The sequence below is a fragment of the Mustela erminea genome, chromosome 5, assembly GCF_009829155.1.
Source record: "Mustela erminea isolate mMusErm1 chromosome 5, mMusErm1.Pri, whole genome shotgun sequence".
Taxonomy (NCBI): Eukaryota; Metazoa; Chordata; class Mammalia; order Carnivora; family Mustelidae; genus Mustela; species Mustela erminea.
In genome coordinates this window covers 48,635,785-48,656,499 of record NC_045618.1, presented here as the reverse complement: position 1 = coordinate 48,656,499, position 20,715 = coordinate 48,635,785, and the positions used below count along the sequence as shown (strand labels likewise).

Genomic DNA, 20,715 nt, shown 5'->3' with positions numbered 1-20,715 from the left:
AATCCATATATAACTTTTGACTCCCCAGAGACTAATAGCCGCCCATTGACCACAAGTGTTATCGATACCATAAACGATCGAGTAGCACATATTTTACATGTTATATGTAGTACATGCTGTATTCTTATAATAGAGTAATCTAGAGAAAAGAGAGCACTATTAAGAAAATCATAAGAGAAAATACATTTATAGTTATGCACTGTATTTATCCCCCAAATCTGCATATAAGTAGACCCATGCAGTTCAAACCCATGTTGTTCAGGAGTCAACCGTATTTTTTTTTTTTTTAAGATTTTATTTATTTATTTGACAGAGAGAGATCACAAGTAGACAGAGAGGCAGGCAGAGAGAGAGAGAGGGAAGCAGGCTCCCTGCTGAGCAGAGAGCCCGATGTGGGGCTCGATCCCAGGACCCTGAGATCATGACCTGAGCCGAAGGCAGCGGCTTAACCCACTGAGCCACCCAGGCGCCCAACCTTATTTTTTAAATTAAAAAAATCTTAATGGTGTCTTAAAAAGTTATTCCACGGGGCCCCTGACTCAGCCCGTTGGTCATCTGGCTTTGGCTGAGGTCATGATCTTGGGGTCCTGGTATCCAGTCCTGCGTCAGGCTTTGCGCTCAATGGGGAGTTCGGCTCTCCCTCTCTCTCTTGTGCTCACTCTCTCTTGCAAATAAATAAATGAAATCTTTAAAAAAAAATAAATAAAAAAATAAAAAGTTCTTCCATGTATATTTGATCTGCACAACCACCATGAGGTTGGCAGGGATGATCATTTCTTTCTTTCTTTCTTTCTTTCTTTTCTTTCTTCTTTTTTTTTTTTTAAGATTTTATTTATTTATTTCAGAGAGAGGAGCAGGGGGAGGGAGAGGGAAAGGGAGAGCAATCTCAAGCAGACTCCTCATTGAGCAAGGAGCCCTAAGTAGGGGCTCAATCTCACCGCCCTGAGATCAGGACCTGAGCCAAAATGAGTTGGTCGCTTAACCCAATAAACCACCCAGGTGCCCCAGGGATGATCACTTCTATCTTCTGCTGGGAAGACTGGCCTCTTGGAGGTTGGGGCAGGCCCAAGGCTGCAGGGACAGTGATGCCAGGGCTTCTCCTATGCTCCTTTCTTTCCAGCGTCTGTATAGTATCTGTCAACAGTCACAGCATTATTCAAAAACAACTGGATTTATGGGGCACCCGGGTGGCTCAGTGGGTTGGGCCTCTGCCTTCGGCTCCGGTCATGATCTCAGGGTCCTGGGATTGAGTCCCACATTGGGCTCTCTGCTTGGTGGGGAGCCTGCTTCCTCCTCTCTCTCTGCCTGCCTCTCTGCCTACTTGTGATCTCTCTCTGTCAAATAAATAAATAAAATCTTAAAAAAATAAAAAAAAATAAAAAAAAACTGGATTTGTATGTATTTATACTTGGTGTGGTAAAGTTGATAAATCATCAATTTTTGGCAGGTTCCTCTGAACTAGACTGCAAGCTTCCCAAGGGCAGAAACTATGTTTTTGTGTTTTTTCTTTTTTCTTCTTTATTTTATTTTATTTTGCTCCATATGGCTTATCAGCAGACCCTTCACCTAGTGCTTGAGTGTTTTAAAAAGCACTTTTCCCTGCATTATCCCAACTGAACACAGGGCCTACTCATCCCCGCTCTCCCTGGCCACCACTCCCTGAAACCGCTGTGCCCCAGTGACTGGTGGTTCTTGGTTGCTGACTTGGCTTCTTCTTGAATAGTTCCCATTGAATGCTATGCTGAATTACTGCTCCTTCCTCTAGTCCATGAGTACTTTCTGCATAATGCTCTTCCTTTAAAAAGGAAGATGGGTTAACTACCACCCTGGTGTGGTTAAGGACTTTGGTAACAAGCCACATCACCTTTCAGAAATCTTGAAAGGCCCAGGTCACTTCTCCTACGCCAGGGGATCTCTTTGGTGTCTGATTTTATCTTTTCCAGGCACACACGGTACTCTTGCCCCACCCCTCCATTCTTCCTAAGATCTATCGACTTCAATAGGGGAGGTACTTGCAACAAACAAAGAATCAGAAATCCATTTCTGGCAAAGAGACTGTTTTTCACAAATTTCTAACAGTCAGGGGGATTACAACATTCTCTGAGGAAAACCATGCAGCAAACATTCTAAGTGAGATGTTTCAAAATAAATTCAGGAATAAATGGTACAACATCGTTCCCAGCAACACATAAGTTATCTGAAATGAGTTCAGGGCAAAACACTTCCTCATGAACTAAGCTCTCAGAGTCTCCACTTTGCCCTGTTCTGTGGGTTAAAGAAGCCATGGTTTAAGACGACTTAAAATTTTACTATTTTAATGCTTTCTCTTTACTATGAGAAAGAGAGCAATAGCAATACCAAAGTCTTTTTTATGATCTTATAACTATACTGTGTTTCTCAGGTTCTTAAAGAGAGATGTTGTTACCAGGTTTTATTACATGGCTTTGATAGCTACATATTATATGAAATCATCTTCATAAATTTTGTATTAAGGTAGCAGTGCTAGTACCTGAAATTGATTCAAAATGCTCAAGATACTCAATTACTTTTTAACACTGTTACACAACACAGTGACTTATACCTTCTATTTCACAAGAACTTCATGATGCAACATCATTGTAATTGATTCATTTTCTCAATTAAATAAAGCTACTGCACTTTTTTTTATATGAATGCCACACAGACCATACAGTTAGATATATTCTTTCCTTTCTCCATCTCAGATATATTGCCTTAAAGGTTATATTCTGTTCCTCTGTTTAATTCCACCAGAAAATTTAAGGCCACAGTTGTATTTTTCAAATTCTGAACTGCCACGGACGCGACTGTATTTATATTAGGCATATTTTTCACTGCTAATCTCTTTGTTGTTTACCTTTTTCAAGATCACACTGCTGTACGGGTGCAGTACCCATAAAACAGACCACAAAGAAGTCGACCTCTAGTCACTGCCTCTGCTTTGGCACACAGTTCATGGAAGAGGGAAGCCCTGCGTTTTATAGCACATTACAAGTGGTGCTAAGGGTACTCGACATAAAATGTTAGCTCTGTGAATGCCTCTCTTTATTCTAGGTCTGCCTTCCAAATGCTTTGCTGTGAGAGCGGAGTTCAGAGGAACACAGTAATATTGTTAGGGCTGATGAACTGCCTGTACCCCACAACATATGAAATGCCGTTTATAACTAACTCGTCCAAGTCCAGAGTCCTGCCTGCCCACTTTGCTGGTGTTGAGTTTCCTATGTGTAACTAGTACTCTGGGACAATGAACAGAACAACCATTGCTCCGGTCATTACACTTTGCTAATCAGTCTCCAGAACCAGTAGCGTTTGGTAAACTAATTAGATAAATCTCTTCCGTCTTCTGGGCACAGCCTTGCTTTTTTTTTTTTTTTTTTCCTTCTTTAGCTATAAGAATTTAAGTCACACTAAGCAGGGATAGCTAAGCCTCAGTCTGATATAAGACAGATCCTTGTGTTTTTAAACATGGAGGACTGACTTCGTAACAGGCAGGTCTGGGTGTCAATTATGGGGTGTTCCTGCAGTAACACTTATCTTTTTTTTTTTTTTTTAAAGATTTTATTTATTTATTTGACAGACAGAGATCACAAGTAGGCAGAGAGGCAGGCAGAGAGAGAGAGGAGGAAGCAGGCTCCCCGCAGAGCAGAAAGCCCGATGTGGGGCTTGATCCCAGGACCCCAGGATCATGACCTGAGCCAAAGGCAGAGGCTTTAACCCACTGAGCCACCCAGGCACCCAGTAACACTTATCATTTATTTCTTTGCAAGGACCATACAGTTGGAAATTTCAAAAGCTCCTGTGACACAAAAAATGACTTTGGGAGATGATCCTAGAGTGGAAAGTGCCAATGCATAAGTTTGCTTATGGGGCCTCAGCTTTGTAGTCCATGACTCTATGGGAAATACAGCGACTCTGGGAGCCGGACGCCCACTTCCCATCTCTGCAGAGGCGCTTTCTACACTCAGAGGGAAAGCTGACTTGGCCACCAGCCCTTTGACATTATGTGCAGAAGCACAGTCAGAAAACGAAAATGATCCACCTATGTAACTTCAAGAAGACACCGGCTAGGAGCTTTCATCTTCTCTTTTACTCTCTAAAATTATGGCTTGCCCTGCAGCCCTTGTCGGAGAGATTTATGTGTGACTGAGGTCAGATCTTCCAATATCAGTTGACAAATTTTCTCTTTACATATTTACTGCTTTTCAGGCTTGTGTCATTTTCTCTTAAGCAGAAAAAGGAAATAAGAAATTAAATGATATGGGTGGCATTTGTAAAGGATACTGGGGGGGTGTGTGTGCGCGGAGTGAATGGTGCCACACTCCGGCCTTCAATGTTCAACTCTATTCTTGTCCCACACCTCATGTTTTAGCAACCGTAGCTATTCTGCAGACTGTCTCTTTAAATCAGGTGCATTAAGCTTAACCCTGCCTAATATAAACCAGGATTAGGGTAAAGGGATACTTACATTATAAATGAAGAATAATGACCTACAACTTTTTTTCTTAATGAAACTAGCTTCAGAGATGGTCTACTACCATCTATTCATTTTGCTATTAGGGAAACTGAGGTTAAGAACGGTGCAGCGTCCAAGGTCATAGATACAGCCTGGCCTGGACCTGACTGCTGACTCAGGAGGCTGCTTTGTGTAGAGGAAATGCATAAATGAAAGTCAGAAAGACCCCTGGAATGCCAGTCAGACCCCCATGGCCTCAGCAGCTGGTAATGGCATTCAATCTAATTTTATCTGGCCCAGTGCTGGGTGCTAAAACTGAGGGACACAACACCTCTAATCTGTTACAGCTTGCAAAACCAAAGTGCTCAAATCTCAAAAAGGCTTCAACAAGAGAAAATAAAAATTATTGCCACCTGACCACAAGCTAAACACACATTGCTTAGTACCACTAACTTACTGTAAGATTTCCTAAACAAAGGACTGTTTTTTAAAAAAAAAAGTAGAACAAAATGTACCCTAGTGAAACATAAATGTGAATTCTGATGAACTGATATTTTTAGATATTGAATACAGGATGAGACAAAATAAATGAATAATATATAATTACTAATAATATAAAGTGAACAAGTATAATTTACTCGTGCCATCATAGCTCTCCTGTTTATCAGACTCTGTTGTTGTTCAAGTTCTTGTCATGCCTGTAGTCTATTAGCATACCTTATACAGAACAAAACAGAAGCAAAATAATAAGTCATGAAACTTAAACAATTAAGGACTTAAAATAAGTGGCAAGAAGATTTAGCAAGGAGCTACTCATGGCACCTTCTCTCTGCTGCCTTCGGGAATGATCAGTTTTTAAAAGCTAAAACCAGGGTGCCTGGGTGGCTCAGTGGGTTAAAGCCTCTGCTTTCAGCTCAGGTCACGATCCCAGGGTCCTAGGATCGAGTCTTGCATTGGGCTCTCTGCTCAATGGGGAGCCTGCTTGTGATCTCTGTCAAAAACTAGGTTTCTGCCTGCTTGTGATCTCTGTCAAAAACTAGGTATCTTTGAATTTCACAAACATCTGGGTGGGACAGAAAGGCTCTAAGATGCTAGAGGAGGGCTCAGCTCAGATAGGACCAGACAGAAAATCATCACAGCCATAAATTAGATCACTTGGCTCTTACCGCTTCCCGAGTATCAAGGACAATGCATTTTCACACAAGACACAGCAGCTGGAGCATCAAGGTACACTGTAACATTATCCATTTGTTGGGTCTGCCAGTCCGTGAGCAGGAAAGAAAGGACCCGACTGCCAGTCTACACTCTTATCCTTCATGTATTTAAAATTGACACAGCTCATGTCCGACTCCACGTAGGTGTACAGGAACCCTAGTAAATCATCCTCTGGGTGAATGTAAATTTTAATATTTAGACCTGAATTTCGTGAGAAAAGCAGGGGCTCAGAAACACAATTTAAAATGATCAATGTGAATTATAAAATTAACCCTCTCCCTAATGGTACAAGGCCTGGCCAAGACGTCCATTAAGCACTTTCCTTTCAGATAAGGTTTAGAAGATTTTTCCTTTCAAAGAAGATACATTTGCTGTATCAAACTTTTCTTTTTGCTTTGTTCCAATAAAGGGTGATCTTATTTCAGAATCTAGCTTGGAACATCAGTTATGTGTGTATGTAGGGGGGCGGGTGCGGCAGTGGGAGGAGATGTGGTTTTTTTGAGAAAGTCCTGCTGACCATTCCATTCTTTATGGTCAAATAAATCTGCTATAGCAAAAGATTTTTAAGGTGTCAAAATATCTCAAAGGTTTTTTTTCTGGAGCTCTCATTTAGTCTGTATCTCTGTTAGCTTCAATCCCTCACATGCCATAGAATCCAGAACGATGTTAGAGGTCACCTGGTCTGACCCCTTGCTCCGTGTGGAAATTCACTTTATGCTCTTCCTGACAGGCAGGCATCCTGTCTTTGCTAGAAGACTTCCAGAGATGGGATTCCAATGATTCTATCCTGGGTGGCTTCAATTGTTAGAAGGTCCTTTCTGATTTTGAGTTCAAATATGTCCTCCTAGGAGATCTGCCCATGGTCCAACACTATAGTGATTATGTCTAGTGATGGCAGTTCACATATTTGAAGATGGTTGTTTCTCCACCATGTTTTCTCTCCTGAGTGAACATCCTGTTTTCTTCCTGGGATCATATGCTCTGACTGGTATGCCCTCTATTCTTTCCCCTTCTATTAATAATGATACTCTAATGACATCTCCCTGCCCTTAAATTGCCCATGTGCTCCCCCCACCCGCCCCCCAGCTACTTCATTACCAGCTTTATGGTGGGGCATGTGATTCAGGCTTAAATGAGTCAGCATCATCCAAATCCCCTGGGCTTGGGGAGCTAAACTGACCCAGTCAAACTGAAGCCTAGGGCAGAGAGAGACCCGCTCTTCCTTCTCATCGGGGAGCACATCGTCCTGGAACTCCAAGAACCGGTCTTGGTCTGTGAAGGAAGAAGCCCACCAAGAGCAGAACCAAAAGTGACTTATTGGATCAAGTTCTACTGAAAACCAGCAATGCTTATTTTGGGCCATGCAGTTCAATCAAGTCCCCTTGTGGCTGAGGCAACTTGAGTTGGGTTTTCCATGACCTGAACTGGAAAGCTGCCTGGGGGAGCCAGGCAGGGTTTCACATTCTCCACCACTGTGACGGCCTTTCTTAGAATGTTGTGTCGTGGGCATGTGTTCCTCACAAAGCAGAATACCCACGCCTGCACACACACCTCACACTGACTGGCTCAGTCACCTTGTGCTGGACATTCTACACCATTCAGCAGAGGAAACTCCTGGAGGCTCTAAGTCCGTTCACGTTTTTGATAGCCATATCACATGGCTGGCTCAATGAAGGGAAACACGGAAGTTTACAAATCCTGCACTGAGAAAGAATTACTTCTTTCCTACACTCTTCTATTTCTTATATGTTTCCTACTGACAGAGTATTCGGGAGTCAAAATGATTACATGATTAAACCAATGCAGAATCTAGACAAGTCTATTTTCCACCTGTTGCCTCTCCCTTGCAACAGATAGGAAATACAACATCAGCCTTTTGTTTGTTTGGCTCAGGAGAGGCCTGTCCAACACTGAAGCTGAATCATAGACTCTTGGGGCCTAGAAGAATCTTAATTTTTTTGTCTACCCACCTCGATCTGATCCCTGAATGTCTTCTTCATGACACTCCTGGTGGACGGGGCTTCTGCCTGGACACATGCAGTCATGGGGAGCTTATGTCTTTTCATTGTCCCTTCTATCTCTTATTCCGGATCTACCCTCCTGACAGTACCAATCCATGTCTTGTCTTACATAAGAACCCTCAAGTATCTTAAGACAACTCTTTGGAAGCTTTTATCCTTCAGGTATTAATGCTGGCAGGACAGGGTGGAAATATGGACACAAAAGAAAAGGGGACAAAATTATTAACTTAAAGCCTAAAAATGTGTATTGATTCTTTTTCCTTCTAATGTCTGCTTTGCCAACATGTACAAAAGTCAAGTCAGACTAAATCACTAACTCATTGATTCATTTACTCACTCTCTGCCAGGCACTGTACTGGAGTTTAGGACCTAAAAGATTGATAAGCCACAATTGCTGGTCCACAAAAATGAGGGACTTATTTAAGGTCCCTGAAAATCAGGGTCAGAGCTAAGACTTGAGCACAGAGCTTGCATTCTCCTTTAAATGCCACTCAGTATTTGGATAAAATACAACTTGTTAGATTCAAGGTTAGATTCAAGGGGGACAGTGTCCCCCCAGAAAGGGATGTTTTCAGGCATTTTAAGGAATTCTTTCTTTGTGGGCTGACTCTACATATCATTGCTTTTTTTTTTTTTAACCTTTTTTTTTTTTTTTTTTTTTTTTTTGCCCTGATGTATTTGACAACATCGTTTGGCCTCCTGAGATTTTGAGATGAGCTGCAACTGTGGCCAGTACCTGTTTCGTAGAGGAACGGGAAGGAAAGAATCTTGAAATCTAGTCACATGTAACCATGTTACTTAACATGTGTCTTACTGGTTTGATTGTGGATGAGATTCAAAACAGGACTTAAAGGAAAGCAGCCATGGATCTCGAAGGAACTGAACACAGTTTGATTTGTGTTTCAGAATTGTAGGACACACCTTTCATGCTTTGATGTAAGTGAAATCTGGGTTCAGTAGAGTCCAAGAGCGTCTTTGGGGAGATGGTGATGAGAAAGGTAGCTGGCGGTATGAAAAAGAGGAGGCTATTCATACCAGATGAAAGGGGACCGCGGAAGGATCTAGGCCAGCATTTTTCAGGCTCTGTTTACCAAAGTTCATGTAAGATATTACTTAGACACATTAACCAAAACTAAGAGAGCAAATCAGAACTGTCCTGGTGTTTGTGTGTGCAAGCATGTGTGTATGTGTCCAGGGGTGACTTACCACTGACTTCATGTCCTGTTTTCCCATCATTCTGCACTCACTGACCTAGCATACCTCTATCCTTTTCCAGATGAGAAAACTGAGATCTATTGCGTGTGTTTGCCAGGGGGAGGAGGAGTAAACCATATTCTGACAATGATTCAACCTGTCACCTGCTGGGTGTGTCACTTGTCACCTCCTGGTCCTCTCTGCCCTGAGTCAGTAGCGTTAGTGGCTGCCTGGCTAGGGTGGCAATGGGCCGGCTGTCCAAAGGGCATGGGCTGGAGGAAGGCCTTTAGCTGCCAACTTTCTCTTGTTTCCTATATTTTACCAAACTAGAACCAGGACTACAGTCACGCTCTCCTCATGCCCAGAAGAGTGCTCTTTGCAACCTGTTTCTGAACAGAAAACAAGACAAGCTTCATTACCCTCTTTGGTCTTCTTCCCTCCTCTGGCCTCCTTTCCTCATGAGACCATTCTATACTCAAGCTTTCCTTTCCCTTTCCCCATGGCGCTCACCACCTACAGGCTTTGGCAGAGTGAGTCCACACTCAGTTCTGACTGGCTGCCTCAGTTTCCCAAAATTCCTTGGAGCTGACACCCTGACCATGTGTATAACCAGATAACTGCCTCCTTTCCTAGCTCCCGGCAATCCTGGGGACCCTCTTTCCACCTGGTGTGTCCCGAGCAATCTTTAGCCCTAAATGAAATCAGCTCTTTGCTCCTTTTAGGCAACCCACGGAGTTTTCAATGAACTTAGCTTGTCCATCTGATTGGCACTAAAGAGGGCTGGGTTCTTAGCATCGGTGGCACTTTACTGAGGAAGAATTCCCAAGCCCCCCAAGCATTAATCCAGAACTGTTAAACATCTGAAAAGTAATCTGTGCTCAAGCAAAACTAGGGCGGGTCTGCCCCCTTTTTAACTTAGAGTCCCAAATCTACCCAAGTTTTCTATACTGAAAAAAGTGGTAAGTAAAACACTGGAGTACGGTCAGAACTGATGTCCTTGTTGCTGCTACCTTTGAGGACCACGTCCCCCCAGGGTCCTGTACCACCAGCAACTCTCTGGTAGACAGGGAGCACGCTGGGACAGTAACTTCCAACTCTGCACACACCAGCTGGAGGCAGTACTCGAGTGGACGGTTGTGCCAAATAAAAATGGCCATTTGGGATCAAAGCCTCTGGGTACCTTTCTCCCCACACCGTCCTTCTAGGGTGGGAACCAATCTGGCCCCGTTGCTGACCACTTGGTCATCATGCGTGAGTCACCGGATGGCTACTGGAATCCCATTTCCTCCTCTATAAAATAGAAGAGTTGGAGGAGATCAGTGTAAGATCTTGTCACATTCTGAAATTCTTGGATCCCATGAAGAAGCAGACAGCACCCATGAAAACCAAAAGGGATACAGTGGAAGGGCTCCCAGACCACAGAGCCCCACTGGGGAGAGAAGATGGCAAAGTGGCCACCTGGAAGTCAGACTGGGCGCCAAATTCATGACTTCAAAGTTCAGTTCTATTTCTGGGCAAAGCCGATTATTTAAAAGTCACAAAAGAGTCATGGTCCCCAGTTACTGAACTAAAAATGACTAGTTTCTGTATATAATTCTATATATTATGATTGCGACTGTGAATGATAAATTGTAAGTCGAAAAAGAAAGACTGTAAAGGAAGGCTCTTGTGGGATCAGAAAAGTAATTCATTTTAGTCCTATCTGGTGTGAGACATGAGACATGGTCATATATTTTCAGAGTTACATAGGTAAATCCCTAAAGTACTTCCTGGAAATATAACTAATACTAATATTACCTTGCTCTTGTTTACCCTCTTATATTTTTCAAAGTGTCCTTGTAGGCATTAGCTCATCTGAGCATGACAACTCCCTACCCCAGCAGTCTAGAAAATGTCCTGTGATATGCCAAGTCCCTCAGAGGCATATGCCAGCTGACCTTGGGGGCAGAGATCTTAAAATGTAATGATTTCCAGCCTCAGACTGGCTCCCGGTCATCTCAGAGGGGTTCACGAAATGCTCAACCCCGATTTCATTACCTGGTCTCTGCACGATCTCCGTCCTGACACACCACTCCTCTCCTCTACCCCTCTGCCCTCTCATTTCTACCTTTCCCTCCCAGTGCCCCTTTAAAAGTCACCTAGGGAAATTCCTCAAATGGGAGGGAGACGAAAAGAACAGTAGCAGTAGTGGTTCCCTACTGAATTTAAGTCCTGGAAGGCTACTACATACAACATATTGCTTCAGACCTTTTTCTTTTACCAGATGAGTCTCCTTTTGACTAGAACGCCTGGAAGGTTCGTCCTCATCCTTTTAGCCTAGGAGCCTCCACTGAGGCATTGTCCGCTCTGTGAAACCTTCACAGCTTCCTAAAGTAAGCTGACCTCTTCCTCTTGATGCCACAGTGTACCACCTCCCATAGGGTGCCTTTTGCATCAAGTGCCATGTGTTTGTTTTGTACTTATCTCTCCACTAGACTAGCCTCTTCGAGGGCAGGGACCACATCTGTTTCATGTCTGTACTTCCAGTGCTCAGTGCCAGGGCACAGTCCCTGTGATGACAAATATGTGTCGAACTGAACTGAGATGTACGTCATACAATAATTTAGGAGTTGCCATAAAATCAAACCAACATGGGGTTAGGGTTTTTAAAAAGACAGGGTGGGGGCGCCTGGGTGGCTCAGTGGGTTAAAGCCTCTGCTTACGGCTCAGGTCGTGATCCCGGGGTCCTGGGATCGAGCCCCCCATCAGGCTCTCTGCTCAGCAGGGAGCCTGCTTCTCCCTCTCTCTGCCTGCCTCTCTGCCTACCTGGGATCTCTGTCTGTCAAATAAATGAATAAAACCCTTAAAAAAAAAAAAGAAGACAGGGTTCATTAGCTTAGCTGGCTAACTGCATATACCTCAAATTAACAAGTAATTTATCCTTAGTGAAAAATGTCATGTTTCTAAGCTACCCATATTTTGGGCATTCCTTTTACTCCATTTTTGTTCTATTTTAGAGACATACTGGGAACCCACTTCCTACGTCTGCAATAGGCTAAGCAAGTAACAAGAAATCTCTTGATAAGCATAAGATAGATAATGAGTTACATGATTCCTGGGGAGAAGCAAATGTATATAAGTGAACATCTTCCTACCACTTAAATTTTACCTCCGCCTTTCTTTTTTTTTTTTTTTTAAAGAGAGGGAGAGAGAGAGAATGGGGGTGGGGGGCAGGGGCAGACAGAGAGGGGGAGAGAGAGAGAGAATCTTAAGCAGGCTCCACACCCAGCAATGAGCCCCACATGGGGCTGAGCTGAAAGCAAGAGCTGGATACTGAACTGACTGAGCCACTCAGGCGCCCCTCACCTCTGCCTTTTATGGAACATGAAATCTTTTTTTTTTTTTAAAGATTTTATTTATTCATTTGAGAGGGAAAGAGAGATGGAGTGAGAATAAGCAGTGGGAGAGGCAGAGGCAGAGGGAAGAGCAGACTCCTCACTGAGCAGATGTCCGATGTGGGGCTCGATCCCAGGACCCTGGGATCATGACCTGAGCCAAAGGCAGATGCTTTGGCTCACTTTGTATGACTTTAAACATTAATATACTTTCTTCCTTCCTTTATTTATTTATTGTTTTCATGGGGCTTGAACTCATTACTCTGAGATCGAGACATGAACTGAAATCAAGAGTCAGGACACCCAACCGACTGAGCTACACAGGCATCTCTAAGTATTAGTATACTTTAAATGTCTATATCCTAAATAACGAGAATAAAAATAAATTAAATTTAACATTGAATTCAACACTGAATATAAAATAATATTAAATTATCAAAATCAGAAGCATAGTCAAAGGCTTTTAAACATGAATAAAATTAGGTATAAAAACTAGAATTTTGGGGTGCCTGGGTGGCTCAGTGGGTTAAGCCTCTGCCTTTGGCTCAGGTCATGATCTCGGGGTCCTGGGATCGAACCCTGCATCAGGCTCTCTGCTTGGCTGGGAGCCTACTCCCCCACCCTCTCTGTCTGCTGCTCTGCCTACTTGTGATCTCTCTCTCTCTCTCTTTCAAATAAATTAAAAAAATCTTTTAAAAAAATGAGCTCAAATTATATTAAAAAAAAAAAACAAAAAACAAAAACCCCCTAGAATTTCAGCACTAGCTTTTGAAAAGTGTTTAATATTTTAAAATAGTTTTAAGAACATACGCTTTGTACTCCATTATGAGACAAATGCTCTATCCAGAACACAATTTATTACTACAGAATAAATGAATGTTTAAAAGACAGTCTGTCAATTGAAAACAACAACAACAACAGCACATTAAAATAGCAGGTTTCCAAGACAAGTTAAACAAAATATTTTCTCCTTGACAAGCTGCTTACATTTAAATGAAAACAGGGCAAATTTGGTCAATAATATGGATTGTATATAATAAAAAAGACCTTAGATCATGTTAATATAAGGATCAGAAAGCAGTAAGTTCAATTAAACCCACCCAATTATTTAGCAAACTTTCAGATACAGCAAATAAATTAATCTGTTTTAAATGAAAGTGCTCAGATAAGTAGCTTTTTGACCTAAGTTTCAGCAGCAGCAATCACAGCAAAGCAAGAATCTGCTGAAGCAAGGCAAAGCCCCCATATCAAACAAATGGTATTAGTAATCAAAAAGCATTTGCAAAACATATTTCCTTGGTTAGTAGCAGGGGGGTTCTGAGCAAACGCCACCTACAGCTTCCCTCATACTTTGATAGATGATGCGCAGGGAACCAACACACACTCCTTTTACCCACAAACGACCGGGGTATCCTGCTTTTAAAAGCAGGGTATTTCATTTCTGTACTATCTTAGGAAAAAGGCCAGTCATTATACTATTAAGAATGCATGTCTTTCACTTTTAAAATCTTCTATTATCCACTTACGTTGAACTTGTATTGGGATTTAAGAATGCCTCTTTATTGAGACAAGTAATACGTCATCATTTTGTTCAGCTAACAGGCCTGACAGACCTTGTCTCCTTCAGTTAAGATCAGCAGATCTCTATTTCGTACATTGGTGGCAAAAGCTAGCAGAATAAATGAGAATTAGCCAATTGGTAGCAAAGGTTTTTAATCCCAAAGATCCGGACTTTCCTTCTACCTTAGCCTTAATTATTCTATTTGGCCAGATGATGGTATGTTCTTTTCAAGAAAAATGATCTCTACATATTGCAATAATTTATCTGAATGCCATTCTTATGTATTTTTAACAAATAACGTCGCCATTCACTATATCTCTTGTGTTTTTGATCCTTTTCACTACTTATCATCTTCTTTATTTGAAGCAGATTTTTAACAGATAATCTTGATCGTTACAACAATATCTTGCTTGCATTTTATTCAAATAATTCTTAAAAACAGCTTAAAAAGCCGTTTGGAATAACATCAAGCTTGCCATCAATCAAACGAAAAAATTCCGCTGGCGGTTGTATAAACATCAGATCAAGTCTGATGTCTTCAAGGATTTCAGAGTGAACCATAAAAAACTCCATTAACTTCTGACAAAGAATGCAAATTAATCACAACATGGGGTGAAATGAAATTAAAGGCTCTTTTCTAATCAATGACAAGGCGGGATGAAATATTTGTTACTCTCTCTGCACTCAGACTGCCTGGGATGTTTGCGCTTCCCTCGCGAAGCCCCAAATGCAAGGTGTGAGCACAGATTCACCCGCAGTTGCTGTACGGCCCTCCTGCCCCCCCCCAGAGCTATCTGCTTACCAGTCGTGGGGATTCACAAAACACACTAATCATCTGAATCTCAGGTGCATCCAATTTGTTATTCACACTCTCCCATGCCAGTGAAAAGCCTGGCGCAGACAGATGCACCGGGAACCCTAAATGACAGTTTTGGCCTCCGGAAGTACGATCACTACCACAAAATCTAGTACAGCCTCCAGGTGAAATGTCTGCAGCTCCATATGGAGCAGGGAAAATTAACAACAAGATGAAAATCACGGCAGCAGCGGGGAGTCGGAAGTTTTGAAAAAAAAAATGAAATTTAAAGATGAAGAAAGAGAAGTAATAAATTAATGGGGTGTGAAAACATTCAAAGCTTTACAATACCAGGGGCACTATTTGCTCAGATTTTTTTCCTTTTTTTAACTTCAGGTCATTTTGATGTAATTTATTAACCAAGATCAGGAATTGTAGCCAAAAGAACAACAACATTTATATACACACAAAAGTATTTTAAATACATTTGTATCTGAGTTATCTTCACTTTCCTGTGGCATCCTGCTTACCAAATTTCCAAATGCCAGGGCTGGCGCGTCCCCTGAGAAGGCTCCTTAATGGATTCACTACCGGCTTAATGCAGGGCACCATTGTAAAGTTTGAATGAAGGATGACAGTTTTTAGCAGGCAATCTTTTTCATTTCTCCTAAATTATGGCGTCATTAAACAAACCATTGCCCACCATCATGTTTTTTAAGTCAACTGAATTTGGATCTAAAAGATGAACTATACACAGCTCCAGTCCTTGTCCAGACCTGAGCATCTTTCCAGATTACTGATAATGCTCAACTTTTCAAGAAGTGGAGATACTTTCTGGTGGCGAGACGTTTAAAAACACAATTCTTCATGATCCTATTGCTTCGCAGTCACCCAGAATTTCATGGCACTGGGGTTGGGGAGAGCTCTGGAGCCCTCCAGACCCTTGGATCACTCTGCTAAACACACAGTAGGAAAAGCACTAGGGCTCTAGGGAACGGCCTGTCATCATCTACCATGGCATGGCCCCCGATGTTTGGCATTTCTCATCCACAAAAGAGGGCCCCTGGAGTGGAAAAGGCAAACCAGGAGAAGGGCTTGGAGGGACTCAGGGGGAAGAAGAAGGGTGGCATGAACAGCCAACCGCATTCAGAGTCTACAGAGCCCAGGCATTTGGTTAGCTGCCTGCAAGACCTAGGCTTGCCCGCACCAACTCAGCCCCGAGGCAAGGGGCCTCACCTGTCCAGGCCTCAGTCTTCTCACCTGGAGGCTGGGAATAACAGTCCCTGTGAGGGGGATAGACAGCCTGAGTCAGATACAGGAAGTGATCTGAAGCTCAATGTCGGAAAGGTGAATGGGAGACATTGCTGTTTCTCTATCGTAAGTTGTAGTAACACGGCTGTGCACTTACAGTGGCTCCTGAACTTTTTTCCCATAGAGTCCTAAACTGCATGCCAATGAGGCTATGCAACTTTAAGGCCTTAAAGGGAAGAAAACTAGACAGTGCTTCCCAATAACAAGTAAAAACCCAACTCACAAAACAATAGAGTTCCTACAGAACGATCATCTCAACAAACAAATCCAGTCCTTTGATCTTTATGGTGGCCCCAGGCCACCAATCTCCCTGATACATTCCTGACACCCTTCCCTCATCTGCATCCCCACTGGATACAGTGTGTCGCCGGCAGGAAGAGGCACTGCTAACGACACTGTCAGCTGCACTGATGCTGGGCCGGTGGAGGGACAAGTCTCCAAGCGGGCCTCTCCTCCCTGCTTTCTTCTTGGCTCAGGCCTTGCTCTGCTCTGGCCGCAGCTGGCAGGTTGCTGAGCACATCCTTTCTGCGAACTTTGGTTGATGATTAGAAATTCTGTTCTGTGCTTTGAGTTCAAAGTAGCCATGTCCTGGGATTGTTCTCAGCCCTGGACAGAAGGGATGCAAAACTCTGTGATCATGAGCACCTATGAAAGGTTTTCATGTGTTCAAGGACCAGACCAGTGGGTGACAATTAGGATGAAGCAGTCAGTCCTTGGCTAGGTGAACAGAACTCTTCTTTGACTGGATGGCTGTTTCTAGAGTAGTCAGTTTCCTATCACTCGCGGTATTCAAGCAGAGTGTAGATGATTGCTTCCAGAATATGGCACAGAGGTTTGATTCGATGTTTGTGATTCACTCCTGCCTACTACACTTGGGATTCCATGGAAACAACCCCACTACGGTTCAACACTGAGCAAATCGAACATTCCGAATGCCCCATTTATGGAGGGGATGCCATCTCACAGAGTGGGGGGTTCACGTGAGATACGATGGGCCAAAAAGAAGGTATTATTCATAATCCAGTGTCTGGAATACTATGAAAATAAACATTGTTCCTCATGTACTTTGAGGACAAAGTGAAGGGCATGAAAGACATCAATACAGTACCCTTTCCCAGTCTCCAGTCTGTCGTGCAACACCAGTAAAATAAATGCCAACTCAACCCAACGTCACTGCTGATTCTAGCCAATGAAGCACACAAACTTCTGTTGAAAGATCTGGGAAATAGGCCTAATGGCATCAAAGCTGCTTCTATTATTTCAAATAAAACTCCCAGTTTGGTGACAATATTCTATCACGATTCAAGGAATACGGCTTTCCCCCCACTCTGGCATCAAGGTTATTACTAACTAGGGAGTCCAGCACATTAGAATTTTCCAGCTTCCACTTGACTGATCAAGTAAACGTATACTTAAACATTTGAGAAAACAGAACTGCAAAGGTGTACAGCCTCCTTCCCAAATTTGACCAGAGCATCCAAATGCTTCATGTGTCAAACGCAACAGCTATCTGCATCTTAGACTCATCTCTTATCGAATCTCACTGGTTAATTACTCGACACATTAGGAATCTCAAGAACATAGCTATGTTCTCAATCTCTGGCACTTTTATGAGATGGCTTACAAGTTTTTTACTAAGCCTTCTCAGAGAGAAGACACGTAACAAGGTCTCTGCATTTGCAAAATTTTAGGGGATTGCATAAATTGGTCGAACAGTGAATTGTTTAAAAATTACTGACAGAATAAGAGGCTTACCAAGATAAATATTCTAATGAGCTATAAATCCTGAAAATGTGATTTTAATTTGATGGGCTACCTAGAGCTAAGCAGCAAGGCTGTATACACTAAAATCTGACTAAATGCTAGCATGCATGCCAAGTGATTACATTTTAGATTTTCTCTTTAAGGAAAAGATTATGTTTAAACAAAGAAGCCTACAAATTTGACAAGCGAGTGTAACACTCTTGAACCTAATAACTTAGACAATTTCTCTCCCACTCATCCGATGGCTTTAACTATAAAAGAAAAAAGATACAAAAGACACATTTCAGCAAGTGAAGGGTCTTTAAATGTCCACATGGGTACCGGGAGAATTTGCTTAAAACAGCTTATAAAGATGGTAGAGTGAATGAGCCCCATCCTATTATTCAATAACCATGTTTGTGATGCATCTGCATAATCTAACCATGCATAAATTAGTATGTGTAATACAACACTTATTTGCATAATAATAGCAAGTTAATAGATGCTTAAAGAGCAGAGACCAACACCACCTTTAAATCAGACATGCCTCCAGGCACTTTGGCCTGTACAGACCAAGATGCCAGAAAAACAGTGAGCACCAACCAGAGGAAAACAGTCAATCCGTGCATTTTTCATCCTTCTAGACATTTCACTTATTTCGCCCGGCACACACAAGGGAATCATTTTCCAACCACGAAACAGCTTTGTATTTTAAGTGCTAGCACCCTCCTACATAAAAATCTTAAAGAAATTATAAAGATTGTCATCAACAATGGTAATATAATGGACAGTTTGTTTTCTTACAAATGTGGATAGGAAGTGGCCAATTTTTTTAAAAAACAGTATGTTCGGTATCACACCCCCATAAAATTGGGGCCTATTTGTTTAGCAAAAGTGATGATCCAGATTAGGTATTTTCACCCTTCATCTCAACCCTTTAACTGAAATAATTTTAACTGAAACCAAAAGCTCAAACAGTGTATCAAGAAAAGGCTGTGCCTCTCCTCTAACCTCAGTGTGAGCACATGGCACGGGGCTAGGATAAGGCAAAACATCACCAGTGTCACACAAAGGAAGAGCACGATGATGCCTTTCAACCTTTAACAAAAAGGAAAAAAAAATCTGGAGTTTAAAAAAATCAAAAATCAATAGAGACTTCTAAATGACTCCTTTAAGATATCACTTTTCAATTTAACAGGACAGATTTATTTGTATGTGGCTCAAATGTTCACAATTGTTCCCTGCACCTTCATACATAGGAATGAATGTCACAGTGGCAAACGGCAGTAATGAACAATCTTACCTGAGGATATGGAAACCTCCCAAGAGCAAGCTGGGAAAGGAAATAATATTTGTCTAGTTATAGATTTGCATGCAGGGCAGATCTCCTTAAGACAGACAAATACTCCATTTCAGAACTACACCCAGCAACTATAAAAAGCTCACAACCCTGGATGCAGAAACTAAACTACTGCTGTAATTACCTTAAAAGTTGTATTTAGAATGGACATTTTCAAAGGGCATTGTTGCATCCCTGATAAAATACTCTAATTTTCACAACTGAACATTGCGATTATGTGGTTTCTCTTAGGAACAGTACCGGCTCTACGAGCATTATTCACACATTGACCTGTATGTGACAGTTTTCATCTAGACAGAGATACAAAACCGGAGGAGACCACAGGCTTTTCCTCCTGTAAGATGGAAACACCTTACTGTTCCCAGCCCACGGTTCTGTAGAGTTTTTAGTAACAAGTACACAGGAAGTGTTGTAGGAAATGGGGAATGGGCCATATGAAATAGAGAATTTTGCCACTATTTTCATCAATGTATTAGTTTTTTTGTTCATTTTCTATCCACAGGAAAAAAAGACCTACCACTACTAGGGAAGTGTCCATTTCAAGGCTGCGAAATCAGAACTAATAGCAGTGTAGGTAGGAAACTGGCACCATGAATCTATAGAGTGTTCCCAATTTTTTTCTTGATTTGTAAACTGCCATGTGTTTCTAGGCCAGTCACTTAATTGGAATTCTTGGAATTCTCATGTGTAAAAACACAATGATTCAACCAGAACAGAGTTGATATAAAGTAATAAGAGAAAACTGACTAAATATACTGTAACATAGTTAAAGAAAATAGTGGCGAAGTTTTGCAACTTCATAATGTGGCCCACCTTCAGGCCTGAAATCCTTTCTATGTACTTGTAACTCCTTTCAAAGTAGAATCGCTGTATCAGGGAACTTGGAAGCTAGAATGAATCCAAGAGAGCAACAACCCACTTCACAGATTAGAAACCCAAAAGTTCCACTGAAGAGGTTCCCACACAGTTAATCAGGAGAAGCCTGGGGCCTGACTCTAAGACTTGCAACTTAATCCAGCGTTCTTTCCATAGTTTTACATTGCTTTTCTACATCTTGAGAAGTTATGCATTTATCTGAAAAACAAGGACACTACAGAAACATTATCGAACTCTTTTGGAATTGTATTTAGAATCATTTCAAAGAACAAAAGAACACTTACTTCATTTTATTAGAACTGTATTTTATCTTGGACTTAAAATTATACCCCATCAGCTTTTTGATCATGTGAATTATTTGTTGACTAAGGTTGAAATGGCCTGTGGGTATTATCAAAACCCAAAGCCACCTTCAAAGAATAAATATTTTGTCCCTTAGTAAGAACAGACATGAAGATGCTGAGGTTAATTTTCAAAGATCTAAAACCAGTCTGAGCAAGAGCAATTTAACAGGAATAAACCATACGACCTTGTAAGGTGACTGCTTTGAAAAGGCCAACACTCATTTGGATGTATATTTATGTGTGTGTGTGTGTGTGTGTGTGTGTGTGTGTGTGTGTTCTGCAATGCCTAGTCAGTTTCACTACCTTGCACTCATTCTTATATGCTCAGAGTTCATCGATTTTCAAGACATAAAGTTATACAACCATTATTTCACTTAGTAAATATCATTAATCAAGGGATTAGTATAAAGTATAGATAGCAAAAACATCACAAGATGGCACTATGGAGA

At 41.8% G+C, this 20,715-nt stretch overlaps 1 protein-coding gene across 7 annotated transcripts in view; it reads right to left on the bottom strand.

Annotated features, from left to right (window-relative positions):
* The window catches only part of MAP2K5 (mitogen-activated protein kinase kinase 5), a 256,630-nt gene that overhangs the window by 67,608 nt on the left and 168,307 nt on the right, over positions 1-20,715 (bottom strand). For 6 of the 7 annotated variants that reach the window (XR_004285719.1, XM_032342996.1, XM_032342997.1 and 3 more), the window contains exon 17: positions 18,990-19,019. The exons of the other annotated variant lie outside the window; for it this stretch is intronic. Coding sequence is in view for 5 of the 6 variants with exons in the window: in XM_032342996.1 (XP_032198887.1) it covers positions 18,990-19,019 (30 nt within the window). In the remaining variant the exon portion in view is untranslated. The remainder of the gene's footprint in view (positions 1-18,989; positions 19,020-20,715) is intronic. 7 annotated transcript variants of the gene reach the window in all.